General features: G+C 44.5%; 1 protein-coding gene across 2 annotated transcripts in view; it reads left to right on the top strand.

Annotated features, from left to right (window-relative positions):
• LOC148009223 (nudix hydrolase 25-like) overlaps positions 1–21,298 on the top strand; it is a 32,801-nt gene extending 11,503 nt beyond the window's left edge. Inside the window, exons 5-7 of one of the 2 annotated variants that reach the window (XM_087673674.1) lie at positions 19,062–19,156; positions 20,469–20,583; positions 20,701–21,298. In XM_087673674.1, the coding sequence (XP_087529800.1) occupies positions 19,062–19,156; positions 20,469–20,583; positions 20,701–20,814 (324 nt within the window). In that variant the 3' untranslated portion in view covers positions 20,815–21,298. The remainder of the gene's footprint in view (positions 1–19,061; positions 19,157–20,468; positions 20,584–20,700) is intronic. The other variant, XM_087673673.1, reaches the window with a different exon arrangement.
• The last annotated feature ends 1,627 nt before the right edge of the window (positions 21,299–22,925 follow it).

The raw sequence follows: 22,925 nt of genomic DNA, 5'->3' as shown, positions 1-22,925 counted from the left end.
AGAGTACTCTGGTTATCCACGCGTAGCTCCATAGGTCCGGTCTGGGAAAAGCCAATCTCCGCCAGTAAGCAACGGAGCCAAACTGCCTCCATAGCGGTCGAACATAGGGCCCGATACTCAGCCTCAGTAGAAGAAAGGGCCACAGTAGGCTGCTTCTTGCTGCTCCAAGAGACAGCACCGGATCCAAGGGTGAAAGCATAACCTGTAGTGGATCGTCTCGAATCCACATCACCTGCCCAATCAGAATCACTCCATCCAGAAAGGGTAATCCCATCTCCATACATGATCCCGAAGGATCGAGTCCCCTGTAAATAGCAAAGAACCCGCAAGGCTGCTTGCCAATGATCCTGGGTAGGAGTCTGCATAAAAGAAGACAATAAAGCCACCACAAAAGAGATATCCGGCGGAGTGTGAAGCAGCCAGATAAGAGAGCCGACAAGGCACCTGTAACGGGTGGGATCTGGAAGGGGAACTCCAGCTGTCAAAAGCTTGGACTCGGGGTCCATGGGGCATGAGATAGGCCGAGACGCAGCCATATCAAACTCCGAAAGAAGCTCGGAGATGTACCTGTGCTACGAGATAAAAATGCCCTGTGCCATCTGATAGATCTCCAGGCCTAGAAAGAAGTGAAGGATCCCTAGATCCGTCATGTCAAACTCCTGTTGAAGAATGGACCGTGTATGCTCCACCTGCTGAGTGTCGCTCCCTGTAATGATAAGATCATCCACATACAAGATAAGGAACACTGAAAGAGAATCCACAACCCGTAAGTAGAGGTTGGGATCATAAGCGGAGCGCGCAAAGCCACTCTGTAGAAAGAAGCGGTCAATCCGCTGGTACCAAGCACGAGGAGCCTGCTTCAAGCCATAAAGAGCCTTCCGCAGCCTGTAGACATGATCCTCCTTCCCTTGCACAAGAAAACCAGGAGGCTGTGAAACATAAATCTCCTCCTCAAGAACGCCATTCAGAAAAGCAGACTTGACGTCCATCTGATAAATAGGCCAACGGTGGTGAGCAGCAAGAGCCAAAAGAACTCGAATGGTGGACATCCTGGTTGTAGGAGCAAAAGTCTCGAAGTAGTCCAAGCCTGCACGCTGTGCAAAACCCTTGGCAACAAGCCTAGCCTTATGCTTGTCCAAGGAGCCATCTGCAAGATACTCGGTCTTAAAGACCCATTTCACACTTATCACCTTCCGTTTCACGGGACGCGGAACAAGCTCCCACGTATGGTTTCGCTCGATGGAATCGAGCTCGACCTGCATAGCCTGTCGCCAAATATCCTGTGCAAGAGCCTCCTCCATAGTGGAAGGCTCAGAATCCTGAAGAATTTGTGACATAAGAGCATAGTTCACACATAGTGAACTATCCCGCTGGGCCTGTAAACGTGCTGATCGACGTGGGCCTGTAGAAGAAGCAGGAAAGTGAGTAACACCTGAATCCTGCATGAGCCGGCGATACCATAGAGGAATCCTGAGAGACTCCTGCTGCTGTGAGGGAGACCGGGGGGTCTCCGGAACCTGCAAAGCACCCAAATCGGAGAGGGACTCCCCCTCACCGAGTGAAGGTAGATCCTCCGCATCAGAAGAAGGCTGTGTATCCCGTGAAGATCCCAAAGTGGCGGTGGAAGAGCTCGTAGAAGACGGAGTCACATCCACCAAAGGGGAAAGGGAAGGCGAAGGAGGAGGAATAGGGGGGGTGCTAAGGGGTATCCTGGAAGGAAGTGAAGGTAGAGAAGGTGGGGGGAGGTCCGTCGATGACGAAGAAACATATGTAATGGAACCATCAATCGGATCCTCAGAGGCCGAAGCCTCATCAAAGATCACATCCCTGCTCACCTCAACCTTCCGTGTCGTCGGGTCATAGAGCCGATATCCCTTCGTGGTCGTGCTATAACCAACGAAGATAAGCTTTCTCGACTTAGAGTCGAACTTCGTCTTTCTCTTCTTCTTGTCCACATGGACAAAAGCGTCGCACCCAAAGATGCGAAAATGGGACACGGAAGGCTTCTTCCCAAAGAAAGCCTCATACGGAGTCATGTCCTGTAATGCCGAAGTCGGAGAGCGGTTGCGAATATGCACCGCTGTAGCCACCGCCTCACCCCAAAGGAAATGAGGAAGACTCCTATGCTCCAGCATAGATCGGGCCATCTCCACCATGGTCCGATTCGCACGCTCCACCACACCATTCTCTGATGGTGTGTTCGGATGGGAATACTCCACCTGAATACCATGATCCTTGCAAAACTGAGAGAAAAGGTGAGAAGTGAACTCGCCACTGATCAGCTCGAATGCCACGAACCTTAGAAGTTGTTTGGGTCTCCACAAACACCTGCCACTGACAGAAACGGGAGTACGCCTCGCTCTTGTACTCCAAGAAATAAGGCCACACATAACGACTAAAGTCGTCCACAATCAGCATCAAATACCTGGCCTTCCCAAGGGAGGCCGTGCCCATAGGTCCGCAAAGGTCGGTGTGAACCAACTCAAGTGGAGAAGTAGCCCTCCTAGAAGCAACCTGAGGGTGAGGCTGCCTGTGCTGCTTGCCCCTCAAGCAGCTAGGGCACAAAGTGTGAAGAGGAGGGAAATCGGGAAGTCCCTCCACCATCTTCCTCCTAGAAGCCCGGCGAAGTGAATCGAGGTTCAAATGACCATACCGAGCATGCCAAAGCAGCCCAAGCTCATGGGAAGTCCGCGCAGCCAAGGCTGTGAGCGTATAAAGCCCACCCTCCTGTGTACCTGTCCAAAGAGCATTACCTGTAGAAGCATCCTCCACTGTGACTGCATCCTGTGTAAAAATGACTCGGGTACCTAACTGAGTAAGGCCATGCACAGATAATAGGTTAAAACCCAAATCAGGGACATAGAGAACTTGGGCAGAGGAAGACCGCGTGTCAGAAAACATAGGTAAAGTCCCCACGCCTCGAACAGGGACTGTAGAATTGTCACCAATGGTGACGGTACCCCCTTTGGAACGAAGATCCTGAAGCCAATCCTGACGGAAGTGTGAGAGTGCGCAACGGAAGAACACGAACACAGAGGAGAGGAGAGAGAAAGCAGAGAGTGAAGGAAGAAAGTCTGCACTGACTGAGATGAATGCTGAATACACTGGAATGGACAGAACAGTCCCTGCACGCAGCCCGGAGCGTCAGTGAGGGAACCAGGACAGACTGGAAGCAGTGGCAGCACCAATGCCGGAGACGGAGACGGAGGGAGCAGTGCTGTACCTGCAGAGAACAATGCTGGACTGACTGGGGGGGACTGCTATAAATAGCCCCCAGGCCAGCAAACTGGCCGACCAGCCAAACTGGCCGACCTGGCCAGATTTGGCCGACCAGCCAGATCTGGCCGACTATGGCCAGATCTGGCCGACTGCCCAGAAAATGGGCAGTCTGGACAAAAAACAGCCCAGTTTGGGCTGGAACAAACCCAGGGCTGCATGCTGACTAGGGCAGCCACAAAAATGCACTGACAGAGCTCCTTTGTCTCCTGTCAGACTCTGACAGGAGCTCACAACCAGGAGATGACAGATTGAGACTGAAAAAGAGCAGGCTAACACCCCCTCTCAACTCCTGGGAGAGTCTGAAGACCCAAGAACCGCATGTGATGAAGCAAAGAAGCCTGAGGCAACGGCTTCGTAAAGAGATCAGCTGCATTGGCCGCCGTAGGACAATAGACCACCACCAGCTCCGAATCCACGATCCGCTCTCGAACATAGTGATACTGAACCTCAATATGCTTCGTGCGAGCATGGAACACCGGGTTTTTAGCCAGAGCAAGAGCACTCTGGTTATCCACGCGCAGCTCCATAGGTCCGGTCTGGGAAAAGCCAATCTCCGCGAGTAAGCGACGGAGCCAAACTGCCTCCATAGCGGTCGAACATAGGGCCCGATACTCAGCCTCTGTAGAAGAAAGGGCCACAGTAGGCTGCTTCTTGCTGCTCCAAGAGACAGCACCAGAACCAAGGGTGAAAGCATAACCTGTAGTGGATCATCTCGAATCCACATCACTTGCCCAATCAGAATCACTCCATCCAGAAAGGGTAATCCCATCTCCATACAGGATCCCGAAGGAGCGAGTCCCCTGCAAATAGCAAAGAACCCGCAAGGCCGCCTGCCAGTGATCCTGGGTAGGAGTCTGCATAAAAGAAGACAATAAAGCCACCACAAAAGAGATATCCGGCCGAGTGTGAAGCAGCCAGATAAGAGAGCCGACAAGGCACCTGTAACGGGTGGGATCGGTAAGAGGAACTCCAGCTGTCAAAAGCTTGGACTCAGGGTCCATGGGGCATGAGATAGGCCGACACTCAGCCATATCAAACTCCGAAAGAAGCTCGGAGATGTACCTGTGCTGCAAGATAAAAATGCCCTGTGCCATCTGATAGATCTCCAGACCTAGAAAGAAGTGAAGGATCCCTAGATCCGTCATGTCAAACTCCTGCTGAAGAATGGACCGTGTATGCTCCACCTGTTGAGTGTCGCTCCCTGTAATGATAAGATCATCCACATACAAGATAAGGAACACCGAAAGAGAATAGTAGAGGTTGGGATCATAAGCGGAGCGCGCAAAGCCACTCTGTAGAAAGAAGCGGTCAATCCGCTGGTACCAAGCACGAGGAGCCTGCTTTAGGCCATAAAGAGCCTTACGCAGCCTGTAGACATGATCCTCCTTCCCCTGCACAAGAAAACCAGGAGGCTGTGAAACATAAATCTCCTCCTCAAGAACGCCATTCAGAAAAGCAGACTTGACGTCCATCTGATAGATAGGCCAACGGTGGTGAGCAGCAAGAGCCAAAAGAACTCGGATGGTGGACATCCTAGCTGTAGGAGCAAAAGTCTCAAAGTAATCCAACCCTGCACGTTGAGCAAAACCCTTGGCAACAAGCCTAGCCTTATGCTTGTCCAAGGAGCCATCTGCAAGATACTTGGTCTTAAAGACCCATTTCACACCAATCACCTTCCGTTTCGCGGGACGCGGAACAAGCTCCCACGTATGGTTTCGCTCGATGGAATCGAGCTCGGCCTGCATAGCCTGTCTCCAAATATCCTGTGCAAGAGCCTCCACGGTGGAAGGCTCGGAATCCTGAAGAATTTGTGACATAAGAGCATAGTTCACACAGAGTGAACTGTCCTGCTGGGCCTGTAAACGTGCTGAGCGACGGGGAACTATAGAAGAAGCAGGAAAGCGAGTAACACCTGAATCCTGCATGAGCCGGCGATACCATAAAGGAATCTTGAGAGACTCCTGCGGCTGTGAGGGAGACCGGGGGGCCTCCGGAACCTGTAAAGCACCCAAATCGGAGAGGGACTCCCCCTCACCGAGTGAAGGGAGATCCTCCGCATCTGAAGAAGGCTGTACATCCCGTGAAGATCCCGAAGTGGCGGTAGAAGAGCTCGTAGTAGACGAAGGCACATCCACCAAAGGGGAAAGGGAAGCCGAAGGAGGAGGAATAGGAGGGGTGCTAAGAGGCATCCTGGAAGGAAGTGAAGGGAGAGAAGGTGGGGGGTCCGTCGATGAAGAAGAAACATCTGTAAGAGAACCATCAATCGGATCCTCAGAGGCCGAAGCCTCATCAAAGATCACATCCCTGCTCACCTCAACCGTCCGCGTCGTCGGGTCATAGAGCCGATATCCCTTCGTGGTCGTATTATAACCAACGAAGATAAGCTTTCTCGACTTAGAGTCAAACTTCGTCTTCCTCTTGTTCTTGTCCACATGGACAAAAGCATCGCACCCAAAGATGCGAAAATGGGACACGGAAGGCTTCTTCCCAAAGAAAGCCTCATACGGAGTCATGTCCTGTAATGCCGAAGTCGGAGAGCGGTTGCGAATATGCACCGCTGTAGCCACCGCCTCACCCCAAAGGAAATGAGGAAGACTCCTATGCTCCAGCATAGATCGGGCCATCTCAATCATGGTCCGATTCGCACGCTCCACCACACCATTCTCTGATGGTGTGTTCGGATGGGAATACTCCACCCGAATACCATGATCCCTGCAAAACTGAGAGAAAAGGTGAGAAGTGAACTCGCCACCGTGATCAGCTCGAACACCACGAACCTTGGAAGTTGTTTGGGTCTCCACAAACACCTGCCACTCACAGAAACGGGAGTACGCCTCGCTCTTGTACTCCAAGAAATAAGGCCACACATAACGTCTAAAGTCGTCCACAATCAGCATCAAATACTTGGCCTTCCCAAGGGAGGCCGTGCCCATAGGTCCGCAAAGGTCGGTGTGAACCAACTCAAGTTGAGAAGTAGCCCGCCTAGAAGCAACCTGCGGGTGAGGCTGCCGGTGTTGCTTGCCCCTCAAGCAGCTAGGGCACAAAGTGTGAAGAGGAGGGAAATCAGGAAGTCCCTCCACCATCTTCCGCCTAGAAGCCCGGCGAAGAGAATCGAGGTTCAAATGACCATACCGAGCATGCCAAAGCAGTCCAAGCTCATGGGAAGTCCGCGCAGCCAAGGCTGTGAGCGTGTAAAGCCCACCCTCCTGTGTACCTGACCAAAGAGCATCACCTGTAGAAGCATCCTCCACTGTGACTGCATCCTGTGTAAAAATGACTCGGGTACCCAACTGAGTAAGACCATGCACAGATAATAGGTTAAAACCCAAATCAGGGACATAGAGAACTTTGGCGGAGGAAGATCGCCTGTCAGAAAACATAGGTAAAGTCCCCACGCCTCGAACAGGAACTGTAGAATTGTCACCAATGGTGACTGTACTCCCTCTGGAACGAAGATCCTGAAGCCAATCCTGACGGAAGGTCATATGAGAAGATGCTCCACTGTCGACGAGCCAAGGCTTCTCCTGTGTGGTAGAAGCTAAGGTAGTGTCTTCCTCAACAAAGACATGCACAAACGCAGATTCTGTTGTGGCTGGGGCCGCCTTCGAGTCCTTCTCCTTAGGCTTCAAATGGGGATACTTCTGCCAACACTTCTCCTCGGGATGAGTGCCCTTCCCACAATGGGGACACTTGGACTTCTTCTCCTTCGCATCCTTCTTGTCCTCCTCCTTCTTGTCCTTTGCCTTTTCCTTCTTTTGTTTCTTCTTCTTGCCGCCACCTGTGCCGGCCGTAAATGCCTTGGTGGAGCCACTGGCTCCCACCTCTTTGAGTCGCTCGTCATGCTCCAAGACAAGCGGGGAAAGCTCCTCCCATAGGAGTGTCTCACGGGTCCTCGAAGTGATGAGGCTGGTGTAGAAGACATCATAACGGGGTGATGGCAGCTGAGTCAACAGAATCATCGCCATATCCTCAGACGATATCAGACGACCAAGAGAGGCTAGCTCGCCTCGCATATCCTCCATCTTCGTGATGTGCTCCTTCATGGAAGAAGAACCATCAAGACTGAGCATCCGCAACTTCTTCTCCAGGGAAATCTTGTGAGTAAATGTCTTGTGCTGATACAAAGACGCAAGCTTTGTCCACACTTCCGCCGCGGTCTGTAACCTGTGAACATGTACAAGAACAGAATCATGTAGACTCATAAAAAGAAAGGAACGGGTTCGTGAGTTGAGCCTATCCCATAAGGCTGCACGGTCCATAGAGGTGCCATCGGACGAATCCACGGGGGGTCGGTCGATGGGAGAAGAAACAAGCTCCCAAAGGTCAAAGGTATCAAGGATGCAAGCCACCTTGCATGACCATAGGGAGTAGTTGGAACCATCCAACTTATCTTCCTTCGGAAAGGAAGGGAGAATCGGCACCTGGATAGAGGGAATCAAGGAAGGCATCCGCACATCTGAAGTAGTCTTCACTGAAGAAACCTTCGCAGTAGATGGAACCCTCTGAGATGCATGAATTGAAGAAGGACGAGTACGAGGAGGTTCTTCCCGATGTCGAACTTCACGATAATCCCGCCTCCGCTCAGAGGAATGATGAGAGAGAAGCTCATCCTCTGAGTCTTCAAAGCCTGAAAACTGGTAAGACATCTTCCAATCTGCAAAATACCAAAGAAAGTTGTGCCGTTGTCGAAATAGGACCAGCAATGTGGTCACCAACCACCAAGACGCAGGCTGAGAGTGCCTATAAACACCTGGATCTGCAAAACGCAAAGAATACCGATGTCGAACACCAGAGAAGAGACCACCAGCACCAGGAAACAGCCCGGACAGAGGTCGCCAGCAGGATAAGTGCAAAACGCAGCCTGTAGGGAGGTCGCCCAGCAGCAGGAGAGGCAGCCTGATGGAAAACGCAGGGTTGCTGCGTCGCTGGATGACGTGGCAGCCTCTGCAGTCAGCGTGGGCAGCAAACGCAGGCTGTACAGCCTCCTGAAGCAGTCGCCTGGCTGTTGTGGATCTGTTGGCAGCAGCAGTAAGGTATTTCTCTCCTGAAGGTATGTCCTCCGTGCTCTCAATCAGGCGATGATACCATGTGAGAGTGCGCAACGGAAGAAGAACACGAACACAGAGGAGAGGAGAGAGAAAGCAGAGAGTGAAGGAAGAAAGTCTGCACTGACTGAGATGAATGCTGAATACACTGGAATGGACAGAACAGTCCCTGCACGCAGCCCGGAGCGTCAGTGAGGGAACCAGGACAGACTGGAAGCAGTGGCAGCACCAATGCCGGAGACGGAGACGGAGGGAGCAGTGCTGTACCTGCAGAGAACAATGCTGGACTGACTGGGGGGGCTGCTATAAATAGCCCCCAGGCCAGCAAACTGGCCGACCAGCCAAACTGGCCGACCTGGCCAGATTTGGCCGACCAGCCAGATCTGGCCGACTATGGCCAGATCTGGCCGACTGCCCAGAAAATGGGCAGTTTGGACAAAAAACAGCCCAGTTTGGGCTGGAACAAACCCAGGGCTGCATGCTGACTAGGGCAGCCACAAAAATGCACTGCCTATAGGTTTCCACTTTAGAGTCTTTAGGAGTCGTGCTTACACGCACACCCTTGGTAAGAAAATAGGCAAGCTTACTCCTCGAGCTCGATCCTCATACAAAAAAGGTGATCGTTAGGAGAGATGCAATATTGGATGAAAGGCACATTGTGCAGCCTTCTATATTAGATATTGTGCCCTTTTCTCACACTGTTCCTATTGAGATAGTGCCTTTTAAGCCGAGTCTACTACCTGCTCTTGGACCACTTGCAAATTCTTCACCTCCCCTCTGCAAGACCCATTACCTCATTGATACCAACAAACCATGCAAGTTCAGGGATCTTTCCATTGGATTCCACTCCAAAGGATCCTAAAAGATTTGCCTTCAGCTCGCATCTCATGTTTCATTCACTTCATTGTTTGTAGCTGATTAAATAGCACATTCTAAGATGGACAGTTGGTAGGAGGCTCTTTGGTACCCCCAATGGTGTGAGGCCATGGAAAAGGAGCTTGAGAGTACAGACTGATACTTGAAACATGGATATAGGTGGTGTTTGGCTGTCATTAGCTCATGCCACAAGGTGTTGGGTTAAGTCCTGCAACGAGCGCAACCCTCGTGTTTAGTTGCCATTACGTATGATAGGTGACTATCTCATACAGTTTGGAGAGCACTTGATTATGTCATTTGGGTAAATGGTCACATTGTGGTATGGGTAATAAAATAAATTCACGATGGAAAAGGCTAAAAGGAAGGTGCAGTGGAACTAATGGGTGGGAGATTAAATGGATTTGTCATTTGAGGAGTTGTGGAAAGTGTTAGGTTCCTTTTGTCCATTAAATGCAAATGAAGAAATAGATGCATCACCAAAATCATTTTGACCATGAGATGTAAAAAGTTAATGGAAAAAGTGAAGGAGCACTCACTATAGATTCTTGCAAATTTTATTTAACTTTTCTTGAGTATAATTTGAAATACCTATCCTCTTTAGGGCTATTGTATCAGTACTTGGTATAGACACTTCCTTCATTATGGGCATCTCTGATATTTTGTGGAAAAGAGGAAGTAAAATCAAAAGATTAAGAAGTATCATGCGTACTTGACATAGGAGTGAATTAAGGTGGAGTAGAAAATGGCTTATACTCCGTTCTAGTTTCCACGTAAGGGTAATCAGGCCTTTGTGAAACTTCTGTCCTTGCAAAATCATTAGATTGGTGCATCGAATCTAAAGGGGAAAACTCAAATTTACCTTCAATTTGCTATTGAGCTCAATACATAGGAATGAGGTCGTATTCGACTTGTGAAATCTCATATGGTCTATGGACTCCATGGTAATTAGATGACTCTCTAGCCATGTTGGATGAAGAAGCAATCTATGAAGCCGCTCCATGTGCTAGGCTTGGGAGCATCATGATGATGTGGTGAATTTGTGTTTGAAGTTGCCCTTCTATTGTTCTTGCTTCTTGCAAAGAGCTTCCCGATTAAAGGCCGAGGTTTTGTGGAAGAGAACTTGCTTTGGTATGATGTAAAGAAATAACCTATTGTAGAAACATAAACTAAAGCGTACCACAAAGCGTAAGCTCAAAAAAACACAGTTAGGGTTAGGATAACACAAAGACAATGAACACAATGAATCTGAATGAATGATTGAATATTGAATATATAATGCTCATGCAGTAAGCAAACCGTGCAGAATGAAAACTGTGCCTTGAACTCGTGTCTCGAGGAACGAGGCAGAGATGCTAAGTGGGAGAAGTGTTGTACTCTTGACGGATCTTGAAGCATAGCAAAGGCAGACTCCGAGAGTCCAACACTAGCAAATGTAGCCATGAAGACTATATTTGATGTAGTTAGGCAATGGAAGAGAGAGAAAATCAGCAAATGCAAACACTGGGAGGATGTGACCAGCGTGGGTGGTGGCAGAATAGTGTAAACACAGGCTCCAAGTGTCAAATAGATAATAGGCAGCAGTAGTATATGCAAACGCAGTTGGGAATAGGGTTGCCTTGATTAGGATGAGCCTCTAGAGCATCAAACGCATCAGGGAGTGATGTCACCAGCAAAGGGAAGAGGTTGCCAAGCTAGGGAAGATGTCGCCAATCAGCAAACACAGCGTGGGAGATGGTTTGGATCAGTAGGTGACTGCACAACAAGATGGAGGCAGCAAAACAGGCACTTGTGGACTGGGCATAAGGTTGGGGCAGCTTCGTTTGAGATGTCCTCCATGAACGGGGTGTGGGCAGCAAAGCTCTAGCACCTACAAACTCTAAAAAACGAGATTGAGGTTGAATGGAGGGCAGCATGCCTATTTATAGAAAGTTTCAGGACCTCATACCATGCATTGTTTTAAACTCTCTTGAACTGCACACCATTTTAGGGATTTCATTAATTAAGCATTTTTGGGGTTGTTTAAGAGGCTAATTCAGCATGTAATGCTTATTTTAGCTCAATAGATGGCTGGATTAGTGTCAAACAGAGCCAAGCAGTGTGAAATCAGCAAAACACAGCAATGATGATAACGTGGCAGTTGGGGTGGTGCTACTGTCAGCAAAATGCAGCCAAATGATGATGCATGCAGGCTGTATGGCAGCTGGAAAGTGGCATCAGCTGTCCAAGGTAGGCTGGTGTCAGTAAACGTAAGCTGGTAGGCAGTATTTAGCAGTTAACATAGACTATATTGCGATCAAACAGGCCGGAAGCAGGTTGCTGGCTGTAGAACAGGTCAAGGTAGTATTTAGCAGTAAACATAGACTATATCGTGATCAAACAGGCCGGAAGCAGGTTGCTGACTGTAGAACAGGTCAAGGCAGTAGTTGCCAATAGTGAAGAGTGGCTGAACAGTAGTAGCCAGCAGTTTATGAGTGTGCAAAAGTTGGTGCCAACAAGAAAGCGGTAGATAGCAACTCGAACTGAGATATCCTCCATGTGGCCCAACCTCTTGATTACTTGTCCACAATACATCTCGAGTGGTTGTATGCTTAGCACTAATGGCCTCCTGGGTGAAGACCACACAAGTCCTTAGCTGTGTGAAACCATGGGTAGGAAGAAGGTTAAAACCTATATTAGGAATATAAAGAACTTTGATACAAGAATCTTGTCTATTTGAATGACAGGTTAGGACTTAGTAGCGCACACACACACACGCACACATGCTCTCTCTCAAGATGATGAATAAATGAACGACAAGGGAAGAGAGTTACTGGAAGGTCACATCCACCATGTGAAAATGATAATGAATGTAAAATCCCTAAGGTACTAAAGTGCCATGCCCACTGATGGATGTTTACATGGGGGAAAAACCCTTCTCTATAGAAGGTAAAAAGTGCGTGTGAATAGGGGAGTGTTCACATTAGAGCTATGGAGGAACATGGTAAGTGTAACAAACCCCTTAAAAGTGGCAGAGGCATTCGTAAATCCAAAAGGCATAGCAAGAAACTCATACAATCCAAAAGATGTCCTGAAAGCTATCTTAGTCACATCTTTCGGTCTAATGCATATTTGATGATACCCACTTTTGAAATCTATACGGTTAAATATGGTTGCCCCTTGCAATCTATCCATAACATCATTGATTCGAGGAATCGAAAAGCGATTCTTTATCATGATCTTATTTAGAGCATGATAATCAATGCACATACGTCGTGAACCATCCTTTTTCTACACTAAAAGCACTGGAGAACAAAAAGGAGATGAGTTGGGCTGAATCAGCCCTTTTTCTAATAGTTCATTCACCTGTCTTATAAATCTTCTTCTGTTGGGCTACACCGACTTTCTTAAGTGGCTTATTAGGTAGACTACTTTCAAGGATAAGATCTATGCCATGATCTTCTGGCCTTTCAAGCAGTAGCTGCCTTGCAAGTGATTGAGAGAAGTAATCAACATACATTTTCAGAAATGACATGTGAAGACATGTTTTCAATATTCTCACTATCATCTTTATCCTTAGTAAAAACTAAGTACGTTGAAATATGATTTTTCATTACTTTAGACATGGCAGCTACATATACAATAGGGACATATTCACCTTTCAACTTTACATCAAGTGTGAGTATCTTTCCCTTATGCTGAATAGTTATCTTTTTTGCATCAGAATCAATGACTGCATACATACAGTGACACCATGGCATATCAAGTAATACATTACAACCCTCAAGTGGAGCAATGAAGAACTCTTTGCTGTCCGCATATCCTTGTATAGGCAACTGAAGCTTTTCAATGAGTGGTGTGATGGGCTCTGCGTGGCCTTTACATGCTATTTGAACTTTTCCCATGGGTCCGATCTCATTCTCTTTGATGCCTAGACGGGCTGCCATGTCAATAGAGTGAAGTTGGCTCGCGCACCATTATCAAAGAAAATCATGCTGATCCCTAATTTTGCCCCATGCTCTACACAACTTAGTAGCATTATCATTGGGTTGATCATTAATAACATTGGGCACCAATTCGACTGATGTTTGGGCTTTTTTCCTTTAGAATCTCCTTGATCTTTTGATTTTCTAGCTTGCTGCGTATTGGGACAGTCCCTTGCAATGTGACTCATGTTCACAAATAAAACATTTATTTGCAGCCATCAATTCCCTATGTTGTGCCAATGTTTTTGAGCCTTTCCTTTCGTGTTTTGGCCTCTTTTTAGGTTGATTTTCAGATCTGCCCCTTTTCTCAGTCTTAAACAACGTTTTATTTAGCTTCTCCCCACTCTCTAGGAAAGCTTGAATGCTTTCCACATAGCAAAGCATTGGCTGTAGTAGCAGTTTCTATGAGCTGAGACATGCTAGATATGGTGGATTTAATGCAAAAATCCCTGATTCCTTTAGGCAGCTCACAAACATACTTACATTCCTTAGCATCTAGCTTATTCCAAGCTGTCATGATGTCCACCTTAAAGGTACTTGTCAACCAATTCGATGCAAATATTTGCTTGAATTGTACCCATGTTGACGATGCTCTACCTTGTATCAAAAGAGTGGACCACCACTGTAATACATTCCCTTTCAAGAAAGTGGCTGCCTTTCGAATCTTTGAGGACTCGGTGAAGTTCCCCTGTGGATAGGCTGTATCAAATTGCTGAATGAAAGTAAAAGCTTTCAGCCTATCTTGTGCACCACTGAAGGACTCAAACTTCATTGCTTTTCCACCCCCATCAGTCTTTTGTTGCCCCTTTGGGTGTCAAGTTGCCATGCACTGGTTGGTGCACAAAGGGTGCACTTTTTGAATTTACATCAAAACCAACAACAAACGGAGCATATGCATGACCTGCATTCATTCTTAGAGCCCATAAGCATTCGGGGGTGTAGATGCAGTACCAAATATACTACTTTGTGGCCCAGGCATCAAGCCAATACTGCCATGCATAGGGTTTTGCATATTTTCAGCTATACCCGAATACATTGGGCCTTGCACACCATGCATTGGTTGCTGCATACCATAGGGATTTGTGCCATACATTCTTGTATGTGGTCCTTGTCTAACCATAGCATGAAAAATCGTGCTTCCACCAAAGTATTGTGGTTGTCCCATCATGGTATATATGCTCGGTTGTCCAAAATCCATTGGATTAGCACTTCTGTGATAGCCTTGTACTTGCATTTCTTGCCTCATAGGTACCAATTGTTTTTTTCATTACCATCTTTGGGAGCTTCAAATGAAGGGTTTGGCATTATCTTCGGTGCGTCTTGCTATCCCGAAGGTGCAAAAGACATCTTTTTCTTGTTGCCTTTGCTGTCCTTCTTTGGAGCATTCAAAAATTGGATAAATTAAGGATCCTTTGCCAATTCAGCAAAGAGATTTGTTACTGTCCTTATCCGATTCTTGAACTAGTCATCAAATTCCTCTTCACTTTGTTGGTCATCAGTCTCCTTATACCTTGAAGGCCGTGCATCTTGCCCAACAGCAACATTTTCAGCTTGCTGTCCATGGTTTGAGCCTTGTCTAAGGTCAGGCAATGCATTTCCTTATTCCCATGTGAATGTTCATATTGAGAGGCATCATCACTGCTTGAGTCCATCTCACTGTATGAAGACATATTGCTGTAATTTCTTAGCTGAGAGTAAAATCAGTCCTAGCACAAAGCTTTGGCTTGCAATTAGGTGCCTTGGGCCCACCAAATCAAGGGATTGAGTGGTATCTGTGAAGAAAATACCCTAGCATAGAAACACAAATAACACCGTACGACAAAGTACAGACTGATAGAAGAACACAGTTAGGGTTAGGGTAACTTAGAGACAATGAACATAGAGAATGGATGAAGCGATGTGATTATTGAATATACAATGCTCATGCAACAAACAAACTCTGCAGTGAATGAATACTGTACCTCGAACTCTTGTATCTCAAGGATTAGGGTAGGAGTCATGAGCTAGAGAGTGTGTTATACTCTGAACGGATTCCAAATTGTAGCAAGGTAGCCTTCGGATGTCAAACACCAGTAAATGCAGCCAAGGAAGGCTGGACTTGATGCAAATGGCAGTGTACGAGAGAGAAACACTAAAAACGCAGGTGAGGAGAGAGAAAACAACAAACGTAGGTGAGGAGAGAGAAAACAACAAACACAAGCTGTAGGAGAGAAAACAACAAATGCAAGTTGCACAAGAAAATCTGCAGGGTGGTAGCTAGGGCCTACAAATGCAACAGTATGTTGACGTGGCAGGTTGTATGACAGTTGGGTGATGGACAACAACAATTGCTTGGTTAGAAACAATAGCAAACTGATGGAGGGCTGGACACAGATGCCATATGAATGAATGTTGCAATGGACAGCTTGGACTGCCATGTTCTTCGTGAATGAGGTGTGGACAACAAATTGAAAACACTTGAAACCTGCAAAAATGAGATTAAGGCTGAATGAAGGGCAGCATACTTGTTTTTAGAAAGTTTAGGCCTCTCAAGCCCAACAACAGTGCTATGAAAAGTAGGCCAGTCAAGCCCTTTCTTTTCCTTTATCTTTTACCCCAAGGCATCCCACCCCAAAGGAGCCAAAGCATTGGACAAAGGATGCACCTGGGGTGTCTAGTGGTCTCTTTGGAGTGATCATTTGGACTCCCTTGGTAAGATAACCATCGTCTCTGTAGTCTTAGTAGGCCTGTGAAGAAAATACCCTAACACACACTCAAATAACACCGTATGACAAAGCATAGACTGATAGAAGAACATAGTTAGGGTTAGGGTAAATCAAAGGCAATAAACAGAGACAAAGAACACAAAGAATGAATGAAATGATATGTTTATTGAATATACAATGCTCATGTAGCAAACACACTATGCAGTGAATGAATATTGTACGTGAAACTCTTGTATCTTAAGGATTAGGGCAGGGGTAATGAGTTGGAGTGGGTATTGTACTTTGAATGGATTCCGAATTGTAACAAGGCATCCTTTGGATGTCAAATACCAGTAAACGCAGCCAAGGAAGGTTGGGTTTGATGCAAACGGCAGTGCAGGAGAGAGAAAGACTAAAAACGCAGGCAAGTAGAGAGACTAAAAACGCAAGTGAGGAGAGAGAAAACACAAACATAAGCTACAAGAGAGAAAATTTGCAAGATGGTAGTTGGGGCCTGCAAAGGCAGTAGTATGTTGATGTGGCAGGTTGTACGATAGCTGGATGACCTATAGTAGCAGTCGCTTGGCTGGAAAAAGCAGTAAACTGATGATGGAAGGCTGGAAACAGGTGCCAGATGAGCGAAGATTGCAATGGATAGCTTGGACTGCGATGTTCTCCGTAAACGGGGTGTGGGTAGCAAGCTGAAAATACGTGAAACCTGCAAAAACGAGATTAAGGCTAAATGGAGGGGAGCATACCTATTTATAGAAAATTTGGGCCCTCCCAAGTGGGTTTGTGCTTATGGGATGCAAACACTCTCTAGGAACGCATTTCTTTTAAATAAACAAGGTTTCTTTCTTAATTAAGCATGTTTTGGAGTTGTTCAAGTGAGGTTAATGCATTTTTAGCTCAACAGTATCTCGGCAATGGAACCATGAAACCAGCCTTCCTTCCATGGATGGGTAGTAATTCCTTGATTACAACTTAGTTACAATAGTAACATTTATTACAAAATTGAGAAATGCGAATTAACTTACAATCTTGGACAATGGACATCGTGTTGGCCCCAAAACTAGCGCTTCTTTCGGTATTTCTCTAACTTAATTGAAGAAGTAGTTGATGTACAATGGGATTCTCCCAATCCCTTTTAGTATTTCAAACCCCGTTGCTGTCGAAAATGACCAGCAAGTCTTCAATTTGATTTGTTGCTTGATTCGGGCAGTGATATGGCCTTCACCTGCTTTGATGGAGATGGAAAAGGCCCCAAATTCATTGATTTGCTGTTTGCTCCACCTGAATTTAATTGAAAACAACTTTAGCCTTATTGAATCCAAGACTTGGAGCTTCCAATTTCTAGCACGCTTTTTGAGGCTGCTGCTAAACCCTAATTTTTGCTGTAGATTAGGGTTTACAGTAGAGAAATCTAAAATTTCTCAACCTTTGGTGATCTCAATGCTGTAATCTTTGGAGCAAGGCTGTGGAAAGGTTGGGAGATGAGAGAGAATGTTGAGGAGAGAAAATTCAAACTTTCTTCGCAAAGAATTGAAGAAAGTCAGTCATTTGCTGTTGCTGCCCTATCTCAACAGCTTGTAGATGTAAAAAATTGAAGAAAATCAGCCATTTACATCTGTTGCCCTGTCTGAACAGCTTGTAGATAAAAGAATTGAAGAAAATCAGTCATTTACTACTGTTGCCTTGTCTCAACAGCTTGTAGATGTTGTCACCTATTGTTGATTGGTCTTCTCTTGCCCTCGGCTACCTTAGAAGATCCTCCAATGGCTGAAAATCAGACCAGTAGCATCTCCTCTCTCTCTCTTGTAGGCTGAATGTACTAAAAATTGGCTCGATTCAGTCTCTAAAGACGTTTTCAGTCTTGCATGGGCATTTTTGACAAGTGGCAACCTTTTCAAATGGTTTTTTCAGTATTATCCATAATTAAATATTATTTTTAAGTTTTTAAATACTAAATATTAATATAATAATTATTTCGGTGCCTAGAAAAATAATTTGACTAGCCAATAATTAAATTGACTAGGCAACTTTCATTCTTGAGTGTCTCTATGTCAACTTTGACCATTAGATTGGTGTTAGCTACCATTAAACGCCACTTTTCTAGTGTCACCAACTGACACTTATGGCCAAATGAATGACCTAGGCCAACAATTGACACCAGATACCATCAAGTACCTGTGCGGCATAACTTCAAGCAACTTTTGCCTTTGACATCCCGTGATTTCCTGGAGTCCCAGGCTCGTAAATTTACTCTAACCCCACTTACATCTCACTTGTGCAATATTTACTTAACCATGTGATTAAAAATTAATCCACATGTTAAGTGAGGTTTCAAAAATACATGTCCTTATGACAATGTTGCTTACGGATGCACCTATATAGGGAGTATTAGTGACTTTGAGCCTTGCTTGGTTTCTACTCTACATGTAATTCCCTATGTTGTATTGTTTCTTTCATTGAATAATACAAGAGTATACCTTGCTCTCACATATCATGTTACCTTTTTGTGTTGTGTTGAGCAAGTGATTGAGTGCTATGCCACCATTGCTTCAAGGTAGTTTCCTCCATTCAGAGCTTTTATCTTTTGATATATGGCGTGCTGGAGTGTATGTACGAGCTACTAGTTTCTTTTGCGTGTTGAGCTTGTAGTTTTTCATCCATTTCTGTGAGGGGGATCACTACTATGCATCAGCAATTTTTGCTGATATTTTGGCACCTTCACCTCTTCATTTGACTTGCATTCTCTCTTTTTCTCTCTCCTCCTTTTAGCTACTCTTGGAGGCTAGCTATACCTCTCCTTTCCAGCAGGGGTCTAGTCGTCATGCTTGCCTACATAATTTTGGTGGACATGTACAATTGAGTCTAGGGCAGGTGTATTTGCATTTTATTCTAGTGGTGTTGTCATTTGGGGGACGTTGAACTAGGGCCAGGGTGTTTTTCGTGACAAATTATGGAACATTATTGACATGATTAGGGCTTGCTAATGCAAACTAATGATTAATTTAAATGTTGAATAGGATATGATTGCAATAAGTCAGCTCATTGCTAAAGTTTGTGTATAGGTGTGTGAGATTTATGAATCCTAAGCTGTCTAAAGAGTATGGTTTAGCATTTTCTCCATCCCTTTAGATAAGTTTAGCGGCTTGTTGAGGTAAAACAATTATTAAAGCTGCTCTTATAGAATTGTTGATTTATGATTGTAGGTGTCTGAGTGGATGACATATGACTTTCCTCCAGATGTGAAGGGGAAGATAACACAAATGTGGGGCAAAGAATGGAATGGTCAAGCACAAAAATGGTGGGTAATTTTCACACTTTTCACTTACGAATGTGTATATGTCTGTGTACATACTTTTTGTGGATTCCTTCATATGTGGATATATGTGCATGTATATACAGCTATCGCACATGATGTTTGTGTGTAATTTACACCCACTCTCGTTTCCTCCCCTTGACCTGCTTTTATCAAGATTGCCAGTTCTTGTCCAGTTCCTTGGCTGTTTTGACAAGGTGAGAGCTTGGTGAGCTATGAAAATGACTACCTCGACTCCTCATATCGTGCAGCAGGAATGTCCAAACATGCGTGTGCTACCTGATGTTAAGGCCATAGTTAAGCTCAAGCTTTATGGTCCATAGACATTCTTAGGATTGGCTCTGATGGCACTGCCAACCATGTTGTGCCCTAGTCAAAATGTTCCAGTTCTTTCATGACTCTTGAACTGGCTATGATGAATCTAAAAATTTTAATCTATTCCTGCAACATGGCACCTGCTTGTTTATATCACACGTGCTCTCTGATCATAAATATCTCTGGGATGGCTCCTCTTTAGGGGGGCCTGTTGATTGGCCCACAGGATAGTGCAGACTAATTCACCATGGAAAGCTTAAAGTATATTAAACCATGACCATGGAGATCTGATTGGCTGCAGTCCTACATCTACTGGCATGGACACATATGGTGTACCCTTGCAAAACTGGGCAGCATGAACCAGGTGCAGCAGTGGGTTCATGCTGCACACATGTGCACAAGTCCGTGAGAATAAATACCTTGTGCTCCATTTTGTCGTATGTCCAGTGTGGTGGTTGGGGACTGGTGGCATTCAGTTTTCCCCTGGTGGGGGGGGAGGGGAGGGGGCTCATTGGGGTACATGTATATGCTAAAAATTTATTTAGTGCAATAGTTTTGATATATTATAAAATTAAACACATCTGTCCATGGTCAAATGATGTGCAGCATATTAGTTAAATAACTGCTTCACAACAGTTAGGTTGATGGTTCAAATCTGGAACCAAGGGTTCACCCATTTCGAATTCCATTTTTATTAGTCCGTGCCAATTTTTGTTAACTTCAAAATTTTTCACGAGGGGCACTGGTGATGTTAACTGGCATATCCCAGTCATGCCTTAGAAATGACAAAACGGAGCACAAGTTATTTATTCTTAGCCCACACAAGAACACAAGCACACACACACACAGAGAAATACACATACATGTATGTATGTATGCAGGTATACATTTAGACACACACACGCACACACACATCTAAATCAGAGCTTTCAGAGCTAGTCTCTGCACATTTTCTATGATGTTCTGAAACTCTGGTTTCCAGGTTTCTGTTGAGGTTTATGGGTGATGAAAGTGAAATAAACCTTGATGGTGATGGGCTTGAGAGGCCAGAGTTTTTGGATTGGAAGTGGACATCTCCAGATGAAGTTATAGAAAAAGTAAGCTTCAAAATGAATTTCCATGTTTAAATGTTTAATCACTCTTTAGGCTACATGTGCTTCACAGTCCTCTTACTCAGATTGCTGATGATTGCTTGTTTATTGTACCCGATCCAGGCTGTTAACTTCAAAAGACCTGTCTATGAGAAGGTATTTAAGGTCTTCAATCCAATCCTGACCTCTAAGGATGATGCAAATGGCATCCTTATTCATGCAGATGAAGTATCATGAAATAAAGGATGCAGAAAGTATTACCATTCTCAGAAGTATCTCCAATTATATTGAGCTTCTCAAGTATATTTCCTGTGTCATGCTATGTTATATTAGATTGCTGAAGTCACATCCAGAATGACTTCAGCTCAGAGCAGTAATTTGCAATGATGGTGGGAGGCATTTGGCTGCCACATCTGCATTCACAGTGACAATTTCCATTTAGCATTTATCATTTATTGTTTATCAACAGTGACTATTGTTTTGAGAAGGCTTTGGCAAAACCTGAGTTGGCTCCCAAAGCAAACTTCCAGACTGTGCTTGTGTCGGCTAAGGAAACTGAGGTGCATTATTTAGAGAAATCACAAATCTCAGGACATGTCAGTAGTTTTCATCGTCCTTGACATGTCAGACATATCAAAGGACCAATTTTTTAAAACAAATGCTTTCTTGATCTTGCAACGATTAATCTAAATATTATGGTGTGGATAGTGTAAAGGAGTTAGTAGTTGAACAACTAAGAGTTTGCAAATGGTTCTTTACTATTTAATAAAATTTTGAAGGTCTGAGATTATAAAGACATGCATCAAGTTTATCTCTATTGGAGAAAATGATTTCAGTTCTTCTTGATCCAAAAATTACACAATAACGTTTGCTCCACAGATTTCCATGTAAAGAAAAAAAATCTTCTAATATATGACAAATGCAAGCCAAAGTAGAAATAAATGTTTGCTAATGATAAAAAGGTTTTGAACCCTTGTTTCTTGCAAAAGTTGAAAGCCACATTGCACTCTTGAATGCACTTTGCAAAAGATGGTTTTGATTGTAACCCATAAGGATTGACTTGAATTTGGCTTCTTAATTTTAAGCAAAGGTCACCTATTAGCTTAACTAGCATTGGTATTTGAGCCACAACATTTGCACCTCAAATCGAAGCAGATCAATGTTGCACTTGGTTTTTAGTGAGTGAGAAACGAAGGTGAACAATACGCGTCGATCTCTCTATTCGTATGGTATATTTTTTACTTCGGCTCATTAAGACGACATTGATTGGGATTTAGATCAATACATTAGGGACATACATTTGGTCACTTTTTAATTCTACTGTATGGAAAGAAAACTCTTGGCTTATCGAGACCACCCAAATGTAAGATGGACTCATTGGGGATCTTGTCCTTCGGTTTTTCTTTAGGGTATGTTTTAGTTATCTAATTTTCTTAACACATTTATGATTGACATGTAAAGACAACTTTCTTAATTAATTGCTAACATTGGTTTTTTCACATAATTTGTTGTCACAAACATAGTTACTGTTAAATAATCCTTTGAAGATGGTTACAAAACAATGTATTTATTCTACATCTTCTTCAAGATGTGATACCAACTTAGCATTTTGTTCTTAAATTTGGGAGTCGTTCGAATCTTAGGTATACAATCCATCAATTCGTCCTTAACTAGCATTAGGGTCTTTTTGGAAGTCAATCTTGGGCTCATAGGGGTTAGACTACTTCTTGATAGACTCAAGGGATTTACAACTAGAGTTCCCTTAGTATCCTAATCGTCTCCTAGCCTAATATTTTTTCTATGGAGAGATCTCTCACATTTGGGATCAGTCTTTGCTTTCAACATGGTCAAATAGTTCCTTAGTGGGCTTTTGTCACTAATCTTTGGGAAGGTTTAGTGTGTAACTAAAAGTCCATCTACGAGGGTACAAGTACCTTTATGCAAATACACAATCAAGCCATCAGCCTAACTTCATTAGCTATAAAAAACATTTATTTTTCATAACCTCAATCCAAACAATCATTGTGAATACTCCATAAAAGTTACTCAATTTATATTGGCAAAAAAATTCTCTCTTTCTCGAAACAATGTTATTTTTTTTCGTAACCTTAATCCAAACAATCTCATTGAATACTCCATAAAAGCCAGCCAATTTATATTGGAAAAAAAAAAACCATCTCTTTCTCGAAACAATAAGTTGTTTCTTAAAGATGAATTTCACAATCCAAAACAATGTCCCTTGATACTTTGCAAAAGAAAATGTTATGTACAACTTATTTTTTCATTAGAGCACAATCTTAAAGTGATACATATTAAAATTACATATCTATCTTTTTTTAAACATCACG

This window comes from Lygodium microphyllum, unplaced genomic scaffold (assembly GCF_053477565.2).
Source record: "Lygodium microphyllum isolate KBCC unplaced genomic scaffold, Lygodium_microphyllum_v1.1.10 scaffold_32, whole genome shotgun sequence".
Lineage (NCBI taxonomy): Eukaryota > Viridiplantae > Streptophyta > Polypodiopsida > Schizaeales > Lygodiaceae > Lygodium > Lygodium microphyllum.
The sequence above is the reverse complement of the archived record's forward strand: the minus strand, read 5'-3'. Positions and strand labels throughout refer to the sequence as shown.